The 24,636-nt window shown below is 41.4% G+C and overlaps 1 protein-coding gene across 1 annotated transcript in view; it reads left to right on the top strand.

Moving 5' to 3' along the window:
• Positions 1 to 24,636, top strand: part of DZANK1 (double zinc ribbon and ankyrin repeat domains 1) — an 89,965-nt gene that overhangs the window by 9,397 nt on the left and 55,932 nt on the right. Inside the window, exons 3-8 of the mRNA XM_017863708.1 lie at positions 330 to 456; positions 4,053 to 4,167; positions 5,609 to 5,705; positions 6,739 to 6,806; positions 11,428 to 11,513; positions 19,590 to 19,707. Of these exons, the coding sequence (XP_017719197.1) occupies positions 330 to 456; positions 4,053 to 4,167; positions 5,609 to 5,705; positions 6,739 to 6,806; positions 11,428 to 11,513; positions 19,590 to 19,707 (611 nt within the window). The remainder of the gene's footprint in view (positions 1 to 329; positions 457 to 4,052; positions 4,168 to 5,608; positions 5,706 to 6,738; positions 6,807 to 11,427; positions 11,514 to 19,589; positions 19,708 to 24,636) is intronic.

A 24,636-nucleotide genomic window follows, 5' to 3' on the forward strand; every position in this document is an offset into this window, starting at 1 on the left:
CATTCTTTATGCCTCTCACCGTTCTGCTCTTTGCCCACTAAGGTCTATTCTGAAAGGTACTTAACAGTACTAACGTATTTCAGATGTGCTCAGCTTAGGGAAAATATTTATATATTTATATAAAAAATTTATATATTTATATAAAAAACATTTGAATTTTCAGCTCAAAAGGTGAATGCCTTCTGGTTCCCCAAAGAAGGGCCAGCTGGGGTGGGGGAAACAACCTGGATCTTAGGGGGTGGAATAAGTGGATAAGAGCCAGGCCTCTACTCATGTGACCTCATGTGGGGTTGTAAGTGTGCATTCCGGGAGCCTCATGACCATCCAAGATTCAAGTGATCCCTGGATGGAGAGGCTTGTGATGTCTGGGAAGTGTGTGCTAACAGGAAGGACAATTGGATCTTGGATGACAGGCCTGGGGCCAAAGGTGAACATGCAGACGAGATGGATGCTGAGGTGAATGAGTTAAGCAAGTGGTTCATCTAAAAGATCATCTATATCTGTAACCAGATTGTGAATCTGTTTAACATTAAACAACATAGAAGTTTTAAGCTACCTTTCTAGAAGATGGAGAAAAAAATTCTAAGAAATAGACAAATTCATCTAAATAGTCACTACCTATCTGTGAGTGACAGTATTTAGAAATAACGTCTCAGCTTTCTGTGATCAGAAGACACTCCCATGTTCACTGGCTGGAGTGACTCATAGGTGGCTAAATTTCCCTGTTTAAATCTCTTCTTTAAAAAAAATAATAACAAAACCAGATTCACAGATTCATAAATCTTCCCCTCTAAGATCCAGGGATACTTATTTACTTAAAGGTTCAAAAATTTTAAGAAATATAAAAATTGAGCATGTAAGAAATCTGAGCAGTTGCTGAAGAAATGCTAATGAAACAGACAATATGTATTAAAGATCAGTATGGGCCGGGCGCGGTGGCTCAAGCCTGTAATCCCAGCACTTTGGGAGGCCGAGACGGGCGGATCACGAGGTCAGGAGATCGAGACCATCCTGGCTAACACGGTGAAACCCCGTCTCTACTAAAAATACAAAAAAACTAGCTGGGCGAGGTGGCGGGCGCGAGGTGGCGGGTGCCTGTAGTCCCAGCTACTCGGGAGGCTGAGGCAGGAGAATGGCGTAAACCCGGGAGGCGGAGCTTGCAATGAGCTGAGATCTGGCCACTGCACTCCAGTCCGGACGACAGAGCGAGACTCCGCCTCAAAAAAAAAAAAAAAAAAAAAAAAAAAAAAAAAAAAAAAAAAAAAAAAAAAAAAAAAAGATCAGTATGAAAATGAGTAAGGACAAAGCAGACAAAGAACCCTGAAGAAAAAAGATAACTGGAAATACAAAAAGTATCAAGAGTCTGGCCAGAGCAAATAGAAACACGGGCTGTGGTAACCAGTGAGCCATAATCACATAGAAAGGATAACACGGGAAAGGTGAGCTTTCAATGCAAATGAGGAGGGGTGAGAGTTAAACACATCAAATAAATATGCCAAGCGTGGTCATGATGATGTGGGAGAGGCTGCTGGATGTCCCCCAATATCTGTTTTCCCTTTAATAATAGGGCCCATGATTTTTAGCCAGGCACGTGGTTGCCTCGAAGATACTTCCCAATCCCTGTTGCCCTAGTTAGAGATGTGTACCGGGCTGTGGCCAGTGGATACACGTAGAAGTGATGTGTTCAACTTTAAGATTGTACCTTTAAAGAGAAAGGGTGGGCTTTGCTTGCAATTGACTGGAATGTAGATGTGGTTGGCCAGTCAGGTTGGGCCATGAGGATAAGTGCAATGTCATAGAAATGATGGAGTAACAAGGTAGAAACTTGATATCGTGCTCCTGTCACCATGACACCCCTATACCAGCTCTAGACTGCTTATACCCTATGACTCCTGTCTTGTTCAAACCTCTATTGGTTAGTTTGTTTGTTTGTTCGTTTATTTTTTGAGACAGGGTCTTGCTGTGTCACCCAGACTGGAGTGGAGTGGTGTGGTCTTAGGTCACTGCAACCTCTGCCTCCTGGGTTCAAGCAATTCTTTTGCCTCAGTCTCCTGAGTAGCTGGGATTACAGGTGTGTGCCACCACAGCCAGCTAAATTTTTGTACTTTTGGTAGAGACAGGGTTTTGCTATGTTGGCCAGGCTGGTCCTGAACTCCTGGCCTCAAGTGATTCACCTGCCTTGGCCTCCCAAAGTGCTGGGATTACAGGAGTGAGCCACTGTGTCCTGCCTTAAAGACACTATTGTTTTGATTCTGTGTTACAACAGCCAACCTATATCTTGATAGACAAGGGACACATATCAAGCAAATACCTACAGAGAACATGATCGAGTATACAGGTCATCAACAAGGCTGACAGTATCAAGTGTCAGCAAGTATGTGGAGAAGTTGGAACCCTCAGCTAATGCTGGTGGGAATGTAAAATGGAACAGCCACAGTTTGGCAGTTTCTGAAAATTAAACACATACCTGCCATGTGACCCAGCAATTCCACTCCTCGGTATCTACTGAAGAGAAATGAGAACATGTCCACATAAAGACTTATGTGTGAATGTTCATAGCAGCATTATCTATAATAACCCAAACCCAGAAATAATCCAAATGACCATCAACTGGGGAATGGACATAAAAATCATGATATATCCATAAAATGGAATACTACTCAACAATAACAATGAATGAGTTACAACAACATGGATGAGCCTCCAAAAAAAGAGATAAATAAAAAATCCAGACACGTAAGATGACTGCATATGTATGATTACATTCATGTTAAATTTCTAGAAAAGACAAAACTATAGAGATAGGAAACAGATCAGTGGTTGCCTAAGATAGGCGGTGGTAGCGAGGAGTGACTGCACACAGGCACAAGGGAATTATTTTGGATAATGGAAATGTCCTAAACATTTCCACTGTGCTGATATTCGCACAGTTGTCTACACTGACTGAGTCCCATTGAACCGGTTGCTTAAAATAGATGAATTTTGTGTCGTGTAAATTATACCTCAATAAAGTAGAGTATAGGTGAGCTACTGGTGCTGAAATAAAATCACCACTAGTTTTTAGTCATGGGCACTGCTACATTGTCTTCTCATGAAATTCTTATTGCATCAGAGAACAAGATGAATTGTGAAATATTATGAATGAATGGAAAACATGATAGTATTTGAGTTACAGAATCTACCAGCACAGCATATATTACACTGCCTACAGCTGAGACAGGGAAAATGCTCTTGATTCATGTGGAATGACCTAGGTAACACATTTTTTGTTTTAGAATAGTTTGAGGCTTATGGTCTGATATCTTTATGATGAATGTGGTAGATAGTCTTCAAAAATGTCCCATGATGAACTATGCCTCCCAGTGTTTATGCCCTTTTGTAGCCTTCCTGCTGGCATTGTGACTTGCTTTTGACCAATAGAATATTTCAGAAATGATGCCAAGCACTTCTGAGATCACAAGAAGTATTGTAGTTTCTGCTTTGGTTTCTTGGGACAAAAACACTAGCAGGAGATTGGAGTAGCCAGGTACTATGGCGGAAATCTGACTATGCGAGTCTTCCATACTGTGAGGAAGCCCAAGCTAACCACATGGGATAGAGAGGGAGGGACAGAGAGATGGAGATTGAGTGAGAGCGATGAGTGGTGAGCCCCTAGCTGTTCCAGTTACCCCAGCCCAGGCTTTGCATATTTGAGAGAAGTCATTTAGGACACCCAGCCCAGTTGAGCCTTCAGTTGACTCCAGCCCTTGCTGATGTCTGATGGCAGCCACATGAAAGAGCTCAGATGAGACCTACTCAGTGGAGACCGTGAATCCATAGATCCATGTTTTAAGGCACTACCTTTGGGGTGGTTTGTTACACCGCAGTAAATAACCCAAAAGGAAGGAAGTAAGGAAAGACTATAGAAATTACATTTGATTTCTTCAATTTGAAATACAATAAATATAGTAGCTAGACTAAGGTACTTTAATAAAATCATCTTAATTGTTAGCCACTTTTTTTTGAATCTTTGTGTAACACAGACTTTTTCCTTTTTTAATAATAATTTTCAGAGACTGCAGACAGAGTGGCATTGTGACAAAGGTGTTTCAGGTAGGCTGTGAACCACCGAATGTAGTCTCTCCTGAAGATGATATTGAAAATGTTCTCAAAGATTCTTCAAGGCAGGCAAGTAATGAAACTATAATCCATTCAGATTGTCACTGTATTTTGGTTCCTTCTTTCTCAGTGAGCAGATCTTGCCTTTTATTACCTTACCTCTGCTGATAGTCAGGTCCTTATAATTGAAGTCATTATCAACCATTGCAAAGCATCTTCACTGATTTCTCAGCCTTTCATCAGTCTCCTATCTACCCTGAAGATGAGAATACCTGCTGAGCACTGAGGTCCGTGCTCCAGTGTCTTCAGTGGCTCTCTCTTACCTACTGAAAAAACCAGAAACCTTTAGCCTTCCATCCAAGTCATCAGTTTCTGCCCTTGGTCAGCCTTTCCTGCTTTGTCTGTGAACCCCCTACATATACTCCAACCAAACTGAACTGTGTATGCTATGCCCTATCACTGCTATCCTGGCACCCAGGCCTTCTTTTATAAACTGCTTTGAGCATGTGATTACTTTGTTCCTTGTTTATCTTGCCTATGCATTACAAGCGCCAAGGTGGCATGATTGCTATACTCATTGCCTTGCACAGGGGCAGGCAGGAGAGGGTGGTGATTGTGTAGCTGTTGAATAGATGCATTGGGTAAGTAGAAGTCCTCAGTGGGCACAGAATTCTTTTATCTTGAAATCTTTATTCCCAAATATCTGCAAAGCCTCCCCACTGTGAAGAGTCAATTAGATCCATCTGAGAAGGATGTGTGAAGCTTCAGGCACTGGGTGTGAGTATCAATGAGAAACATTCAAGGAGCTAGGCCAGAGGATAGGCTAGCCTACAGTATGGCGGCCAACCCAGAGGTCTTGGTCACAGGGATGTTGTTGGGATTGACAGAGGAAGTTTATAGGGGTTTCGCTTAAGCTTGACTATGAACCTGAGGCTGGAGAGGAGGTTGTAGGACCAAAGCAGTGGATGCAGGCATGGGTGGGGCTCAAGTGTGATCAAGGCAAGGATCTACACTGGGCAGGGGCCGCCTGTGGGGGCTGAGCCCACATGTATCAACAGGTGCTTAGGCTTGAATCAGGTGTGAGGGACCAAGTCCATGGAGAAAGTCCAGAGGGAAGAGTGTTTAAGGACTGTGTGTATGCAGGTCGTGTACAGAAGTCTGATTTTGGTCTGACCCTACCCTGCCTTTGCCACCCTGGACTTGGCGGTCCCTCTGTTGTTACCCAGACTCCTACAGTTGTAGCATCCTGCCTGCATGTGCTGCTCCCTACCTCCTGCCTTGGCCACTTCACCTGGTGAGGCCTACATCCAGATGTGCTGCCAACTGAGCAGCCCCGCCTGGATGCAAAGCTGCATGTTTCCAGAATAAAGTGAAACAGGGATTACTTCGTGAAAACAACCGTAAACTCTTTCAAATAAGAAATGCACACCATGACCCTGTATCTATCATGCAGCTTTAATTCTCACATGGGAATAACCAAGTGAGTGATATGCAATCTCTTCATTCCTAGGAATTCAAAAATGGATTTATTGGATCAAAACTAAAGAAGAAATATCAGAACTCTGAAAATCAACGCGGCTGGAATGTTAACCTCAGAAAGTTTCCAGGTATGATGTGACAGAACAAAAACAAGGTTTTGTATTCTGAACCCACCAAAGAGGTTCATGGCATGTTCATTGCATGTTTTCTTGTCTGGAGAAGTGTTGGAATAAGAAACACTGGGGCAGGAAAGTATGCTGTACTTTGAGTTTTTATACTGTCCTTGCTAACAGCTTAAGATCATGAAGGAGGATCAAGCAGTCCAACCAAGTCAGATTTCTTGACCCACCACAGGGAGCCATGGGGGCATCTCACCAAACAGAGGAAACACTGGAGTTGTAGAGTTTGGGGGAAGGGTGGAATTTGGGTGAAATATAAATGAAAGCAGAGTTTTGATAGGCTCAAAGCGAAGCGGGTCTGGGTGTGAAGGAATCAGCATCAGGTATCGACTGGGAAGGGGACCCAGGGTTCTGTTGCCTTGGAAATTACAAAGATACACGGGGAATACTATGTTCAGAAATGATTGTCTTTGCACCAGGGTTGGACATTGAGGCTGCTTCTCTATGTCAAAGTGGCCTAGATTCCTCAGGCAAGAGTTACATGTTTCGTTCTTACTGAGAATTTCAAACAGCGCAGTTTCTGATAATCTGTGATTTTAGAGAACAGGGTTTCTCAGTGAGTAAGAAAGACTAGTCATGCAAAGGGGGGCTGTTAATGACATTTTACAGCTGCAGTGTGTTCTGGGGAGATATAATATTTCCTGCTAACTTTGCAACTGGATTGATCTGTCTGTTTTCCAAGGCTGATGTGGAATATTGTAGAATGCAGCGGAGAAGACGATCTTCTCAGCCTGGGCTTGTTTTTTCTTTCTCACTTCTAATACATTGAGTGTGTGGTGGGAGCTCTTTACATAATTATTAGTTCTAGGAAAGCAATGTGGTAACAGTGGTTCCTTATTAAAAGGTTTCCCACTGTGAAGACATCTTTGCATGATTATGTATAATTACAGATGCTCAAAGAGTGATGTTTTTAATATCATTGTAGACCTCCAGGTAGGTGAAAGAACTGACCCTAAAACTTTGAAAGATCTTCGCTTTTCAGAAAGTCCACTGGAAATCCCAGCTCACAGTGGAGGATCAGGTTCTAGACCACCCACCCGCCAGTCCCAGGTAACTTCCAAGGACAATCTTTAGGGTACTCAAATACCTCCTATATTTTTAATGCTTTCCATGAAATACTTTAAGACTGCACCTCCCCCTCTTTTGACCATGTGCTAGGCACTGTTATAGTGCTGAGAATACTGTGTTCGGCAAGAAAAGTCCCTGTATTCATGGAGCTTACCTTTTATTGGGCTTGGGGGCAGACAGATAATAAGTGAATAAACAGAAAATTTTAAATGGTGGTAAGTGTCATGAAGAAGATAAAATGGTAATGAGATACAGCAATGGTTCTTAGAGGCGATCCCCAGACCTGCAGCATCAGCATCACATGGGAACTTATTTGAAATGCACATTCTCAGGCCTGATGAGCAAAGTGGGAGATGAGGCAGAAGGTGGCTGGGGCCAGAGTGTCTAGAGCTGTGGTTCTCAAACATGGCGGCACGTTAGAATCACCTGAGGAGCTTCAAACCAATCCCCAAGGTTTAGCGTCAGAAATTCTGATTTAATTGGTCTGAAGTGGAGTTTGAGCATCATTAAAAAAAGAACAAAAACACCCCTAAATGATTCTAATGGTCAGGCATGGTTGGGAGTCACAGACACTAGTCTGACCGTAAGAAGTTTGAATTATATTCTAATTGTAAAGGGAATCTGTTTGGTAGACAAGACACAGTCCCATTTACATTTAAAAGTTTTCTCTTTGGCCACAGTGTGGCGATTAGGCCATGGAAGAGGAAAGAGAGAACATTATTTAGGGGGCTTTTGTTCTAGGTGAGAAATGATGGTGCTTGGACCAAGGTTGTAGAGGTAGTCAGGATAGGAGGTAGGCTTGGCTGAGGGATCCAATAGCTGGAAGGGAAGGCGAGGAGCCAAGGATGCCTCTCAGGGTTTGTCCTGAGTATCTGGAGATGATGGTGCCATTGACAAAGCTGGAAAAGATGAGAGAGGAGCAGGTGTCCAAGGACGCATTAGACATCCAAGTAGAGGTGTTAAGTAGACTGTTGGATGTGCAAGTTCACACTCAGGAAAGGTCAGGGCTGGAGACAGGTACTTAGAAATATGGAAATATTCAATATGTTGATGCTATTTGAAGCTTAGGTCTGAATGAGATCACTAGTCAAGGCTGTACAGAAAATGGGAGAGAAGGAAAATGAAGAAAGTCCTCTGCTTAGAGGTTGAGCAGGGGAGGAGGAGCCTGAAAGTAGAAAGAAAGCCAAAAGAATATGTTGCCATGGAAACCAAGAAATGGAAGAATTTCAAGGAGAAGGTCATCTATGTCATATGTTACTGAAGGTTCTAATTAGATAAAGACAGACAATTGGAAATTCCCATTGGCTTTGACAAGATAGAGGTGACTTATGACCTTAATAAAAGACATATCAGCTGGGTGCAGTGGTGCACACCTGTAATCCCAGCACTTTGGGAGGCCGAGGTGGGTGGATCATGAGGTCAGGATCGAGACCAGCCTGGCCAATATGGTGAAACCCCGTCTCTACTAAAAGTACAAAAATTAGCTGGGCCTAGTGGTGCACGCCTGTAGTCCCAGCTACTCAGGAGGCTGAGGCAGAAGAATCGCTTGACCCAGGGAGGTGGAGGTTGCAGTGAACTGAGATCGTGCCGTTGCACTCCAGCCTTGGCAACAAAGTGAGATTTCATCTCAAAAATAAATAAATAAATAAATGGCATATCAATGCATTCTTACTACTATAACACAAGAAAGATGCCCTTACACTAGTTGCCTACTATTATAGTGCTTTGATTTTTCAATGTTTATAAAATCCAATTTGGACTTTTGGCATCTAAGGGCAACCCAGGAGCTCTTGTTCTCTTCCTCCTATTTGAGCGCCAAGTTTAATGTACCTGGAGTCACATTTTCTGTGTAACCACAACTGCTTCTTGTGTGCCTATGATTCCATGGCTGCTCACACTTACTATCAAGTATAAAGGAGGCGAAAAGCATGGTTTCCAAACCCAGTTGCATATCACAGTCACTCGGGAAACTTTAAATATGTATCAAGTCCCAGCTATGCTCCCTGCAATCCTTCTAGATAGTCAGAGTCCATAAGCCTGGGATGGAGTCCACAGATGACTTTGCTGATCAGCCCAGACTGAGAATCACTGGCCTAGAGGACCAGTTATCCCAAGGTCAAGCTCTTTCCTTCACTTCTAGACTCTAATGCCAAGGTGTAACTCAGCCTGACCGCCTAGGTTCTTTCATCTGCCCATTCACTATATGTTTTGGAGAACCACAAAGCCCAGGCCAGAGGACCAGACCTGGAAAGGCCTGCTTGCAAGGCCCACTAAACAAAAGGGCAGCCCCCCTACATGGAAGATTGCCTCTCCCAATCTTCTGGAAAGAAGGGTTCTCTGGTTATCAGATGGGCTGATGAGCACACTCAGAATCCGTGGGAAGTGCACACTGGCGTGACCCAGGTAAGAATACTGCTTCTGAGGTAAAACATAGCATTTTGAAGAATGAATGACCATATATGATAAAACACAGGAGCTATTTTAGAAAAGCAGTCTCACGTGGCCATAATTATTTGTAATGTGCCTAGAAATATTTTCTTTGTGCATAAATATTTGGATTACCTTGCCCACTTAGTTGTTTGAGTTGTTTACAAGGTAAAGATAAAATAATATTTAAATATTCCAAAATTTAGAATCCCCAAAAACTAGGAACAGCAGGACAAAGACAAAGTTTAGGGAATTTGACTAGAGTTCAGAAAGCCAGGAAGGCCAGGAGAAGACCACAAAACCTTTTTCTTCCACTCTTTTCCTTCATATTGGTAAGAGTCTTCTCAGTATTTCAGCTGAATCCCATCTGAAGCATACTTTAGCATATATCCAAATTAATGACACTGGTGGGTATCACCACATTTCAACAACCCCAGGGAGACAAGATGTCTCTGAGCTCAGCATCTGGCCTGAGGGAACCTGCAGGGGTCAGGCAGCAGAGTGAACCCATGATGCAGCCTGGGTAGAGGATAAATGACAGCTGACACCTGGCCATCGTGTAGGAGCATTAGAGCTGCAGGTTCTCTGACAACGTGAAGTGCACCAGCCAGGTAAAGGAATCACTTTACCCAGCCTCAGGCAACCATTAGCAAGAAGGACTGAAGGCTCAGTGTTGCTACATCCAATGAATTTGCATGAGAAGCCAGAAAACTACATCTTTATGTGTAATAACGTAATTTAAAGTTTTGACAATTAGTTCAAATTTTGAAATACTATGGGAGCCAATGCCAAATAAAACTCAATGGCAGGCCACATTTGGCTAATGGACCACCACTTTGAGACTCAGGGTCTAGGTCATGTTATGTTTTCATTTATTTCTTTTTCTTTTTGTAGTGATGGGGATTTACTATGTTGCCCAGACTGTATTTGAACTCCTGGCCTCAAGCGATCCTCCTGCCTCAGCCTCCCAAAGTATTGGGATTACAAACATGAGCCACTACACCCAGCCTAGGCCATGTTAGATGTAGCACAAAAGCAATGAGAAACCTCTGACTGCTCCCCATTGCCTACAGGATAAAGCCTGAAGTCTTAAGTTCAGTCCTTTGAGTTTCCTAGAGATATAATTTTTGAGAAAAATAGAGACTAAAGTTTATTTATTTATTTGTTTGAGATGGAGTTTCACTCTATTGCCCAGGCTAGAGTGCAATGGTGTAAGCTTGGCTCACTGCAACCTCTGCTTCCCGGGTTCAAGCGATTCTCCTGCCTCAACCTCCTGAGTAGCTGGGATTACAGGCATGCGCCAGCACGCCCGGCTAATTTTGTGTTTTTAGTGGAAATGGGGTTTCTCCATGTTGGTCAGGCTGGTCTCGAACTCCTGACCTCAGTTGATCTGCCTGCCTCTGCCTCCCAAAGTGCTGGGATTACAGGCGTGAGGCACTGCGCCTGGCAGAGTTTATTTACTTATTTATTTTTCCTTTTTATTTTTTGTGTGTGACAGGGTCTCACTCTCACCCAGGCTGGAGTGCAATGGTGCAGTCTTGGCTCACCATAACTTCTGCCTCCTGGGTTCAAGCAATTCTCCTGCTTCAGCCTCCCTAGTAGCTGGGATTACAGACACCCGCCACCACAATCGTCTAATTTTTTTTGTTTGTTTTTTTAGTAGACATGGTGTTTCGCCATGTTGGCCAGCCTGGGATACTAAAGTTTTTAAATCCTAGAATCTGGTCTGATGGTAAATTCAGGTATCTTTTATTGTAAACTCTCATTTTTAATGAAATATACATATATGATTGTGAACAGCACTTTAAATAATTTAGAAATGTTAGATACTAGAGTAATAATTACTTTACTCCTCATAATGATTCTTTATTTTATAATTTTTTATTTTTATAGATTCAAGGGGTACAGGTTCGTTACATGTATTGTGTAATGGTGAGGTCTGGGCTTCTAGGGTACCCTTCACCCGAATAATGAACACTGCACCCAATAGGTAATTTTTCAGCCCTCACCTTTTCCCACCCTTCCTACTTTTAGAGTCTATCGTGTCTATTATTCCTCTTTGTATGTCTATGTGTATTCACCCATAATGATTTTTAATGGAATTTTACTATACCATAGCCTTTACCATGTTATTTTGACTATATGACTCTATATATAACTATATTCTTAATTTTAGTCTCCCGGTTTTGCACACATAAGTGGCCAGAAGTGTTTGACAAGCACGGAGATAATGAGAATTCAAAGGGAGACAGACTTTCTCAAGTAAGTATCACATTCTCTTTACTCTGTCTTAAATCCTACGAAGATACATCATGGTCAAAGAGAATTTAAAGATAGGACATTTTTGCCCACCTCCAACTTTTATTTATTTATTTTTTTTGAGACAGAGTCTTGCTCCGTCACCCAGGCTGGAGTGCAGTGGTGCAATCTCGGCTCACTGCAGTCTCTGCCTCCCGGGTTCAGGCGATTCTCCTGCTGCAGCCTCCCAAGTAGCTGAGATTACAGGTGTGTGCCACACCACATCCACTAATTTTTGTATTTTTTTTTTTTTTTTTTGAGACGGCAGTCTGCTCTGCCCCCAGGCTGGAGTGCAGTGGCACGGTCTCGGCTCCATTGCAAGCTCCTGACTCCGGTTCACGCCATTCTCCATGCCGTCAGCCCTCCCGAGTAGCTGGGACTACAGGCGCCCGCCGCTACGCCCAGGCTAATTTTTTTGTATTTTAGTCAGAGATGGGGTTTTCACTGTGTTAGCCAGATGTCTCGATCTCCTGACCTCGTGATCCACCCACCTCGGCCTCCCAACAGTCTGGGATTACAGCTTGAGCCCCGCGCCCGGCCAATTTTTGTATTTTAGTAGAGACGGGGTTCACCGTGTGGCCAGTTGTGGTCTTGATCTCTTGACTCGTTGACTGCCTGCCTCGGCCTCCCAAAGTGCTGGTATTACAAGTGTGAGCCACCGCACCTGGCCCCAAACTTTTAAATTAAATATTTACAGTCTATTAAAAAGTATAATTGACATACAATAAACATATGTATTTAGAGTTCATTTGACTCTGTATGTATGTATGTAACCATGACACTATCACAATCAAGAAAATGAATACGTTCATCCTCGCCAAAAATTTCCTACGTTGTACCCTATTTGGTAACCCCTTCCTTTCACCCCCCCATCACAGGCAATTATCGATCTGTTTCTTGTCACTATAGCTTAACTTGCATGTGATTCCATATGTCAACGACATGATTTAGTCTCTACTCTTTTCTGGGGGGCTTCTTTCACTCAGCATAACTATTTTGAGATTCATCCATGTTGTTCCTTGTAACAAACATCCATTTCTCTTTATTGCTTAAAAACAGTTCATTTTATGGATATACCACAGTTTGTTCATCCATTCACTTATTGATGGGAATTTGTGTTATTTCCAATTTTGAGCTATTACAGATAAAGTTGCTATGAACATTTTTACAAAAGTTATTGTATATACAAAAGTGAGCCAGTCTCATACCTGGTGTCTAAATAAATAAATAAATTGATAAAATTAACAAGTACAATAAAATAATTTTTTTTTTTTTTGAGACGGAGTTTCACTCTGTCGCCCAGGCTGGAGTGCAGTGGCCGGATCTCAGCTCACTGCAAGCTCCGCCTCCCGGGTTTACGCCATTCTCCTGCCTCAGCCTCCTGAGTAGCTGGGACTACAGGCGCCCGCCACCTCGCCTGGCTAGTTTTTTGTATTTTTTAATAGAGACGGGGTTTCACCGGGTTAGCCAGGATGAATAAAATAATTTTTAAAACCCCAAAGTCATTATGTATACACATGTTTTCATTTCCCTTGGGGCAAATACCTTGAAGAGGAATATAATTGGTATATGTTTTTTTAAGAAACTGCCAAACTGCTTTCCAAAGTGATTGTTCCATTTTACATTCTCACCAGCAGTGGATGAGAATTCTCTATATCCTTACTAACTTTTATTTTTATTTTGGTCATTTTAATGAGATTGTAACAGTATCTCATTGTGGTTTTTATTTGCATTTCCCTAGTGACTAATGATGTTGAGCCTCTTTTCATGTGCTTATTTCCATCCATGCATCTTCTTTGGTAAAGTGTCTGTTCAAACATTTTGCCTTTAAAAAAATGCATTATAGGTCAGGCGCAGTGGCTCACACCTGTAATTCCAGCACTTTGGGAGGCCGAGGCGCGTGGATCACCTGAGGTCAGGAGTTCAAGACCAGCCTGGCCAACATGGTGAAACCCCGTCTCTACTAAAAATACAAAAAATTAGTTGTGCATGGTGGTGGGCGCCTGTAATCCCAGCTACTCAGGAGGCTGAGACAGGAGAATTGCTTGAACCCAGGAGGTGGAGGTTGCAGTGAGCCAAGATCATGCCACTGCACTCCAGCCTGGGTGACAGAGCAAGACTGTGTCTCAAAAAACAAAACAAAACAAAAATTAAAAATGTGTTATATATCTTCTTCTTATAGAGTTTTTTTTTTTTTTTAAAGGATAGCTGTTTGTCCTGATGTAGAGCTGTACATGTTCTCCTTTGTTAGATGTTTCATGGGTACAGTTTTGCAAATATTTTCTCCCAGTCTTTGGCTTTTCATTTTCTTAACAGTGTTTTCAAAGAGCTAAAGTTTTTTTAATTTTGATGAAGTCCAATTTATTTGTTTTTCTTTTACATTTTATTTTTAGTTTGTCATACTTCAGAAATCTTTCCCAAACCCAAGATGTATTCTATTTACTCAGATTTCCTCCTATGTTCTCTTTTAGAAGTTTTTCAGTTTCATCTCTTATACTTAGGTATACGATCCATTTTTAGTTATTTTTTTCCTATGGCATAAGGTAAGGGTTGAGGTTCATATTTTACATATGGATATTCAATTATTCCAGTACAAATTTTGAAAAAATTATCTTTCCTCATTGATTACTTTTGGAATATTTGAACATTAATTGATGGTATTTGTGTGGATCTAGTTGTGGACTTTGTATTCTATTCCATCAATGTTTCTCTATATTTATTCACTACCGTACTGCCTGGATTATTGCAACTTTATAATAAGTTTTAAAACCAAGTAAGTTGTAAATTCCTCAGCTTAGTTGCTCCTATCAAAGGTATTTTGGCTATTCTAGGTCCTTTACATTTTCAGATTTAAAAATCAGCTTCTCAGCTTTTACAAAATACTTGCTGTGGTTTTAATTGAGGTTGTATTGAATCTATATATCAATTTAGGGAATATTGACATATTAACAATATTGAGCTTTACAATCCATAAAGATACTATATCTCAACATTTATGTAGGTCTTCTTTAATTTCTTTCATTAATGTTTGTAGTTTTCAGTTCACAAGCTTTACACATCTTTTTTCAAGTTTATCCCGTTGTAAATTCTTTTAAAATTTCACTTTCTCACAAAAAGATAAATACTGCATGATTCCATTTAAAGAAAGCATCTAAAGTAATGAAACTCACAGAAAGTAGAATGGTACTTGCCAGGGGCTGATGGCAGGAGGAAACAGGCAGTTGTTGGATTGGTATAGAGTTACATTCATGCACAGGCAGTTGTTGGATTGGTATAGGGTTACATTCATGCAAGGTGAAAAAGTTACAGAGATCTTTTTACGACAATGTGTATGTAGTTAACAATACTGTAATGTACAATTAAAAATTGTTGAGAGGAATTTATATTATATATTGTAACATTATAGATATGTTTTTTGCTACAATAAAACATCTCAATTTCTGATTATTCATTACTAAAATATGAAACACAATTGATTTTTGTTTAGTGGCCTTATATCTTCAAGTCTTATGAAATTCACTTATTCCACTAGCTTTTTATAGATTCCATAGGATGATCTCTGTAGGAGACTGGGCAGCCTGCAAATGAAGAGTTACCTTTCTTCCTTTCCAATTTGGGTTTCCTTCTTTTCCTTGACTTGTCACATTGGCTACAATTTTGAATGTAATAGTTTCGAATAGAAATGGTGAAAGTAGACACCCTTGTCTTACTCTTCTTTAAAATTAGTTTTATTTAAAAATTTTTTTTGTAGAGGTGGGGATCTCACTGTGTTGCCCAGGCTAGTCTTGAACTCTTGTCTTGAAATGATCCCCCTACCTCAGCCTCCCACAGCGCTGGGATTACAGGCATGAGCCATTGCACATGGGCCCTTGTCTTATTTTTGACCCCAGTGTGACAGCATTTATCTTTCAGCATTACATATGGTATCAGCTGTAGGTTTTCCACTGATGAGTTTTGTCAGGTTGAGGGCATTTTCTTTTTCTTTTTTTGAGATGGAGTCTTGCTCTATTGCCCGGGCTGGAGTGCAGTAGCGCAATCTTGGCTCACTGCAACCTCCACCTCCCAGGTTCAAGTGATTCTCCTGCCTCAGCCTCCCAAAAGCTGGCACTACAGACATGCGCCACCACGCATGGCTAATTTTTGGGTGTTTTTTTTTTTTTAGTAGAGACGGGGTTTACCATGTTGGCCAGGCTGGTCTCGAACTTCTGACCTCAGGTGATCCACCCGCCTCAGCCTCCCAAAGTGGTGGGATTATAGGGGTGAGCCACCATGCCCAGCCAAATTGAGGAAATTTTTACCTGTTTCTAATTTGTTGAGAGTTTCTTTTTTAAAATCAGGAATAGATGTTAGATTTTGTCCAAAACATTTTTTCTATTTATTGAGAGGATAATTTAGGTTTTTTTTTTTTTTTTCTGTTCATGTGGTGAATTACAATGATTGGTTTTCAAATGTTAAATCATACTTACATTCAAATCATACCTTACCAATTCCTGGAATATATCCCCACTGAAGTTTCATCTATTTATATAATGTTTGGAAATTTGATTTTGCTAAAAGGGTATTAAAGAATTTTTGCCAGTTTTTGCATAAGGGAATTGTTGGGGAATTTCTTTTCTTGTTAAAATGTCCTTTGTCTGGTTTTTTAGTATCGCATAATTCTAGATTCACCAGAGTAATTGGGAAGTATTCTCAACTCACTTCGACTTCTGAAAAAGTTTATGGAAAAATGGTGGTATTTCCTTCCTTACCCATTTTTACACAAAGTGAAATGATTAGATCTGGATGGTTCCTTCAGGAAGAGATTTTTTCCAGGAAATTTTTTTTTTTTCCTTTGAAGACGGAGACTTGCTCTGTCTCCAGGCTGGAGTCAGTGGCGCAATCTGCTCCCCCACTGCCCACCTCCACCTCCCGGATTCCAGCAATTCTCGCTACCTCAGCCCCCAAGTAGGCATGACCACAACGCCCAGATAAATTTTTTTTGTACTTTTAGTAGAGACCAGGTTTTCCACCATGTTACTTAGATGGTCCCCTGAATCTCTGACTCGGATCCACCCCAACCCTCACCCCTCCCCAAGAGTGCTGGGAAACAGGCCATGAGCCACCATGCCCGTCTCAGAGGATTTTTACCTACCAGGTTAGATTTCTTAAAGATATTACATTTATATTTAATTTATTTTTATTTTTATTTTTATTTATATAATATAAATTTTAATTTTAAATATAATTATTTATATTTCTTTTGGAGTAAATTTTAGGTTTCATTTGTTCTGTTTTTAGTTTCTTTAACGGGAACATGAAGTTACTGATTTGAAGCCTTTCTTCTTTTCTAGCATAGGCGTTTAGAACTATACATTTCCCCCAAATACTGTTTTACTTGCAGTCTCAGAATTTTGATATGCTGTGCTTTCATTTTCATTCAGTTCAAACAGTTTCTAATTATCCTTGTTATTTTGTGGGGAGGACAATGAGTTAGTTAGAAGTGTTTAATTTCCAAATACTGGAGGATTTTCCTTGTATCTTTTGGGCCTGTCTGCCTTCTTTCTTTCCTTCCTTCCTGCCCTCCCGCCCTCTCCCTTCCTTCCTTCCTTTCCTCCTTTCTTCTTTCTTTCTTTCTTAGGGTCTTACACTGTCACCCAGGCTGAAGTGCAGAGGCCCAATCATAGCTCACTGCAGCATCAAACTCCTGGGTTCAAGGCATCCTCCTGCCTCAGCCTCAGCTCAGTTCCTACAGCTGGGACTATAGCATGTGCCACTACACCGGCTAATTAAAAAACATTTTTTTTGGGGGGGGGGCGCTGGGTGTGGTGGCTCATGCCTGTAATCCCAGCACTTTGGGAAGCCGAGATGGGAGGATCACTTGAGGCCAGGAGTTTGAGACCAGCCTGGCCAACATGGCAAAATCCTGTCTCTACTAAAAATATACACACAGAAAAAAAAATTAGGCATGGTGGTGCACTCCTGTAATCCCAGCTACTCGGGAGGCTGAGACACAATAATACCTTGAACCCAGGAGGTGGAGGCTGCAATGAGCCGAGATCATGCCACTGCACTCCAGTCTGGGCGACAGAGCAAGACTCTGTCTCAAAACAAAACAAAAAACCTTACATTTTTTTTTTTGGTGAGGGTGGGGGAGAGTTCTCACAAATTTGCCCAGGCTGATCTTGAACTCCTGGCCTCAAGTGATCCTCCCACCTCAGTCTCCCAAATTGTTGGGATTACAGGTATGAGCCAGTGCGCCTGGCCTGATGCTTATGTCATATTTATTTACTTTTGGTCAGAAAAGGTATATGATTTGATTGGTAAATGTTCTATGTGCACTTTAAAAGAATGTATATTCTGCCAGAATGAGTGTACTATAAATATCAATTAGGTTAAGTTAGTTGATTATATTGTTTAAGTCTTCTCTATCTTTACTGATTTTCTCTTTGTCATGTAATCAATTATCGAAAAAGTAATATTGAAATATATGACTGTAATTATGAATTTGCCTATTTATTTCTGCATTTCATTTCTATCAGTTTTTCTTCATGTACTTTGACACTCTGCTATTAAGTACATAAACATTTTGGATTCTTATGTCCTCTTGCTGAGTTGACCCTTTTATCATTATGAAATAAACCTCTTTAACTCTGGTAATATTCTTTGCTCAGAAACCTACTTGTTCTGATGTTAATGTTGTCACTCCTGCTTTCTTTTGATGTGTGTGTACCTCCCTTTATTGAATCTATTTATGTCTCTATTTAAAGTTGGTTTCTTTTGAGCAGCATAATTAGGTCTAGCTTTTTAAAACAACATACCTGACAACTCCTATGTTCTAATTGGAGTATTTAGAGTATATATATTCTAACTGATACCTCAGTAAATATGATTTTTTTCCACTTTGGCTGGTGTAAGCATGAGCTTCCCAGCCCTGTGTGAATCCTGAAGATTGTTTTCTGTGTTCCCCTTTGGTGTTTACTTTCTAACCTTGAGTGGTTTCTTCCATCACATGCACTTACCAGTATACCCAAGTGAAGACTTGAGGGTGACCCTCTGCAAAATTCTGAAGCTCTCCCTGCAGCTCTTCTCTGGTATTCTTTCCTAAAAGCTCCAGTTACCTTGACCTTCTGAGATCCCAGCTCTATGCTCTCAATTCAAATCAGAAGAATGAGATAGTCATATTACACTTCATGAGCTTTGGGTATAGAAAAGAGGGAACTGTTGTTGCCCTGGTGGGTGAGCACATGGTGAAAACTTGGTGTCATGGTACAGTAATTAAGGACTACATAGGATAAGAGTGTGGGAATGAGCTCAGCTCCAACATGGAGACTAGTGCGGGCAACCAGGCAGTCCAGTGCACAGTATCCAAGCCTTCTAGTTGCTGAGGAACTGTTCAGATCGATAGGTTACAGGATCAGGAGCCAACTTGTCTGGAAAGGCATGGTAGTAGCAGGAAAGGAATTCGGGCAGCCTAATTCCAAGAATGCTCTCACTTTGGCAGATAGCCAGAACCCATTTAGATGAGTGGGAGCTAAATGATGGGTCCAGCTGAGCTGCCTAAGAAATGGGGCAAGATGCTGCTGGGGCAGGGCCTGAGGACTCTAAGCTAAAGTGGGCAAAGAGAAAGGATAGGTCTGATGCACAGGCAAGAAGTCCTGTCCCTGAGACTGGGCTCAATGGCAGGAAGTCAGAAAAGCATAATGTAAAAATTACTGGAATACCCAGGGCTCACCCTCATACACATCAAATCCAATGTGACAGGACAAGCCAGAGCCTGAGCAAGAAGTGGAGTCAAGGCTGCCGATAGACTTCTTGCTACAATCATGAAGTTAAATGGACTTGGCCTACACGGAAAGGGCACCAGAGGGTCCAGCTGCAAGGCCACTATTCAAGTAAAATGACCTAGAGAAGTATTTCCTGTCTTGAACTTGTTCCATAGCCATTGAGAGCAGTCTGCTTTTGTTTTGTGTTTAGAAGTGTTTGAACGCTTTTAGATTTTTGTCAGTCTTCCTAATGTGGACCCAGCAGAACATGGCCAATCGGGAACCTGTTTTGTTGTAGGTGTGCCCACTGCCTTGCCCCCCGCCCATCAGATCCCTTTGCTCGCTTCTGTCAAGAATGTGGCTCTCCTGTCCCACCCATATTTGGCTGTCGTCTCCCACCCCCGGAAGGAGCTCAGGTGAGCAGCAGAATTATCAAAAACATCTTTCATTGGCTGATCTGATCTTTATTTGCAGTAGTAACACAGTGCTTAGTACACATGAACCGCACATATAAATACTTGTTGAAGAATTACTGGCTGATTGAACTCTTACACGCTCCTACTTACGCATGGAAAAACTTATTTGCAATGCTGTGTCTTTTGTGTGACCTGCCAGAAGCACAGGCTCAAAAAAGATTAGAATCTTATTGTTTTAATGAGGCATGCATGGATAAATAAATATTTCCTACTCATTTGATAGCTCCGCTCATATTCTGGGTATAATGAGGAAATATATTCTAGAAATAAATGAAGAGAAGTACCAATTTGTGTCTCTATATATCTATATATCCATAAGATGCATCATTCTGTCCAAAGAACCTATAGATTGATCTATGTATTGAAATGTAAAAGCTTTGGCTGGTTAAGGGTAGAAAATAATTGATATTATCTCACTACTAATTTTGTAGATAGTTAAAAAACATACTTGGCTTGCTAAAAATTAAATCCTTCACCAAAATGTGTTCATCTTTTAAGCACTTGATATTTTGGGGATTTTTTTTTTGGACTCGGAATAAAGGGATGACAATGAAATAAAGAGATCTGTGATATTGAGTGAAAATTACAATTTTAAAAGATAGTTACTAAGAAAAGTTACTAATTGAGTGAGTTCCAAGTCCAGAGTTTTAGATTCGAGTTATGCCTCAAGCAAGGGGTCAGGTATTAAATGGCTATTTTAATATTCTTCTAATATATTGCTCAAGATTTTTGTAGAAGTTAATTTAATTTACTTCAGTGATACATTTTAAACTCCTTAAAGATTTTGCTAATATATAATGGCAGAATCTTAGGGAATAAGTGTGGGAGTCGATTTTAAATAAAAACAGACTCTAACACCAAATTGGGCCAGATTCATTGATATGTGTGCAGCTTGTAGAGATTCTGGACTAAATGTGTTAGTGAAATAAGATGATACAGAAAACAAAATATGAACAAGTCCCATTGGTTTGATTTTTTCTCTGTTTATACTAATTGGTGTAATACCAAAATTATTTTCTACTTGCCTGGAAAGGGATTTTCACAACTAACTTCATTTTTACAGGGAGGAAAGGTTATTGGTGATTATAAATGTTTAACATGATGAACTTTAAAACACCTAGATTGCCCCCCCCATTATATTTCTATTAGTGCAACAATAGGCCATAATATATAACAGCTTTGTAATTTAAACTAACAACCATTTATCGAGTACTTACTGTATCCTGCTCTGAGCTGCGCTTCTAGGATTCAAAGGGGCAGGATCCTACCTAGACCCAAGACTCTCAGAGAGTCTCAGTAAAGAGATGCAGAGGTGCGTGCTTTCCCCTCTTTTTGCCCTTGTGATGTGAGCTAACCTGTAGGACATGCTGAACCCTGTGAATTTCAGTGTTGTCCGGTGGATGCTTCTCAGTGGGTTCCACTGGCACCCCAACCAGCTTCCCAGATAGTCTCTGGGGCATCCCAGTAGCAACTTTCCAGCAAGTTCCAGCAGCATCTCTGTATCTGACTTCCCAACATGTTCTGCCAGTTTCCTGGATGGGGAGTTCCTAATGAGTTTCACTGGATCCCAGCGGACGGCTTTTTCCTTGCGGGCTGTGATCTGTGTCACCTCAGTGAACTTCTCTGCCATCCAGTGGGTGACAACCACACTCAATTCAATGAAGTCTGATTTCGGCCTTGGGTATGGGGCAAAGTAAGTGCCTCTTCCAAATTTGTTCCTCCTTAGGCTGTCTGTCTCAGCCACAGAGGTAGGGGATCCTTCCTATGTTTGGAATTTCTGTATATGTAGAATCTGCTTTACCCATTAGTATTTAATCCCTGGCTACCAGTTAAAAATTATATGAATTCTTCCTGTTCAAATTACTTGTGGTTTCTATCTCCTGATTGGACTGTGATACAGAATTGGTACCAGGATTGGTCCCAGGAAATAAACCTGCAAATGGGATTTTGGAAGTGGTTTGGTCTTGTCCTTTGCCTGGGAACAGTGCCGAGCTCCTTGCCAATGGGAAATGGGACACTGGTGATCCATAGCATGCGGGGGCATCACAGTTAATCAGGCTGTCACCTGTGGCTGATTGTGATGAAGTGCCAACTGAAGCAAGTGTCTTGAGTGGCCAAGTAGCTGCTTCACTTGACTCTATGGCAGTGACAATGACTACAAAAACTATAGTGGAGGATGTATTCTCCTGAGTCCATGGGAGCTTTCCAGAAAGAAAACGACAAGCTCAGGATTGTTAAGTCATGGTACAGGAACCAGAGAGCTCCTATGACAGCCTAAAATAATATATTTCTTGTAGCTCTGGGGTTATATTGATGAAAATCAAACAAAAAATTAGATTGTGTATGTTGGGGACTTATAATGCCTGTTAAATTCACATGATCACCAGATTTCTTATGTGAAAGTTAGGCCATTAATTGGGAAAGGATGGGATCCTGAAGCTCAGAGATGGCAGGTGGGACCCAGATGAAACTGACAGTGTGGTACCCTTGTCATCTGTGCCTCTTGGCCAATGGATGTAGTTTGTTTGCCCTTATGTCTGAGGATGCCCTTCTGTCTGAGGATACCAGCCTTCATTTGCTTGAAATGTTTGTGATAACCTCACCTGGGCAGATGGCTTGAAAAGGGATGTTTATTCTCCTCACAGGTGGTTGTGGGTGGTGTAAACCCATCACAACCACCTGTTGCATTCTAGGGACCCAGCCCATCATGCTACAGGAGGACAGGTGCACACTGTGATCCAGGAGGAAATAACTTACACACACAAAGAAGAGGAAGATTGTACTAATATATAGTGGCAGAGTCTTGGGGAATAAGTGTGGGACTAGATTTTAAATGAAGACAATATGACTTGAAATTGGTATAAATTCATTGTGCATACCTTATAGAGATTCTGGGTTTAATGTGTTAGGTAATGCAGCTGCGGTGGCTCTAACAGCTTGCCTGGTTGACTGCCTAAAGCTTGACCTCAGTAGTGGCCCGTGTTTAATGAGATTGGGATACCAGAACTTTCCCAGGTATATTAGTTTGCTAAGGTTGCCACAGCAAAACCCCACAGACTGTGTGGCTTAAAGAACAGAAATTTATTTCCTCACGGTTCTGCAGGCTGGAAGTTTAAGATCAAGGTGCCAGCAGGTTTGGTTTCTGGTGAGGCCTCTCTCCTCGGCTTTCAGATGGCTGCCTTCCTGATGGGTCCTTACTTGGCCTTTCCTCTGGGCACACATCCCTGGTGTCTCTTCCTCTTCTTATAAAGACATCAGTTGTATTGGATCAAAGTCCCCCTATAATGACCTCATTTAACCTTAATTACCTCCTTAAAGGACCTGTCTCAAATTCAATCACATTGGGAGCTGGGGCTTCAATATAATGAATTCTGGGGGGCACAGTTTAGTCCCTAACACCCAGCATCATGTGGAGCAGGGAATACAGAGACCTGGGCAAATAGGAAAGTTGGAGTGGGGTTGATACGTGTGTCCTGCATCCCTGACTCTTACCTACGTTTCACAAGAAGGCCCAGAAGACACTTCCATCACTAAGATATCAAGGAATACCTTAGTGACAGGAGCAGTTGCATCCTTAAAAAGTTCTGTGACTGCTTTCCTTCGTAGGCCAGATATGATCATGGGGGATGCTATTTGGATGGGCTCCCCGATCTCACTGGAGCTAGTGAGATCCCAGAGTGGCAGAAGTCAAGTGGCAGCACTTAACTGCCAAAGACAAGGACAGCAATGATGTTTTAGCAAGAGGAATCTGACATGGCATTCCTAGGAATGATAGATGGGCAGCCTCCTAGTGTATTGCCTGGTCTATATAATTGAAAAATACTAGGTCATTTAGCTAAAAACTGACTTGAGCCACTGCATTGGAGCAACCAAATTTCTCACCCAATTTCCAGACATAAGTCAGTTCACAAATTCAGTCTCTTGATTGAAGGGGAGACTGGGTCTCCTTAGGGAAGGACCCTGGAGCTTTGCAAGTACATATCATAAGTCTTCCTTGAATGTTTCTCCAAGGGGACTTGTTGCTTTCAATTGAGTGACTGTGCATTAGGGAAAAAGAAATGCCCAAATCTTTGGGGAATTTCTAGATATTGGCTCTAAATTCACGCTAATTCTTGGAGATTCAAAACACGACTGTGGTCCCCCAGTAAAGCTGGGAGTTTAGGTGCTCAGGTGATAGATGGAGTCTTAACCTCAACTCTGACTTGTAGTTTTTGCTTCATGTATTTTGGGGTTTGTTGTTATGTCCATGCTATGGATTGAATCTTTGTGCCTTGCCCAAAATTCATATGTTGAAATCCTGACCCCCAAGGTGATGGTGTTAGAAGGTTGGGTTTTTGAGAGGTAGTTAGGTCGTGATGATGAACGCCTTATGAATGGGATTAGTGCCCTCATAAGAGAGGCCCAAAGGAGCTTGTTTGCCTTCCACCGTGTGAAGACACAGCTAGAAGGCACCATCTACGAAGCAGAGGGCAAGCCCTCACCTGATACTGAATTTGCTGGTACCCTGATCTTGGACTTCCCAGCCTCCAAAACTCTGATAAATAAATTTCTGTTGTTTACAAGCCACCCACTTTATGGTATTTTGTTACTGCAGCCTGAACAGACTAATACATTCATATACACTTACAATTGCTCTATCTTCCTGACTATTGATCTTATCATCATCAAGAAATGTCTCTCTTTGTCTATGCTAATATTTCTTGTCTTAAAGTCCTTTATTCTCTGATATTTATGTAGCTACTCTAACTCTTTTATGGTTACTATTTGCATTGTAAAGCCTTTTCTATGCTTTTACTTTCAATCTATTTGTGTCTTTGAATTTAAGGTGTGTTTCTAGTAGACAGCATGTAACTGGGCCTTGCTTTTTTA

Source organism: Rhinopithecus bieti, unplaced genomic scaffold (genome assembly GCF_001698545.2).
Source record: "Rhinopithecus bieti isolate Rb0 unplaced genomic scaffold, ASM169854v2 scaffold_72481, whole genome shotgun sequence".
Lineage (NCBI taxonomy): Eukaryota > Metazoa > Chordata > Mammalia > Primates > Cercopithecidae > Rhinopithecus > Rhinopithecus bieti.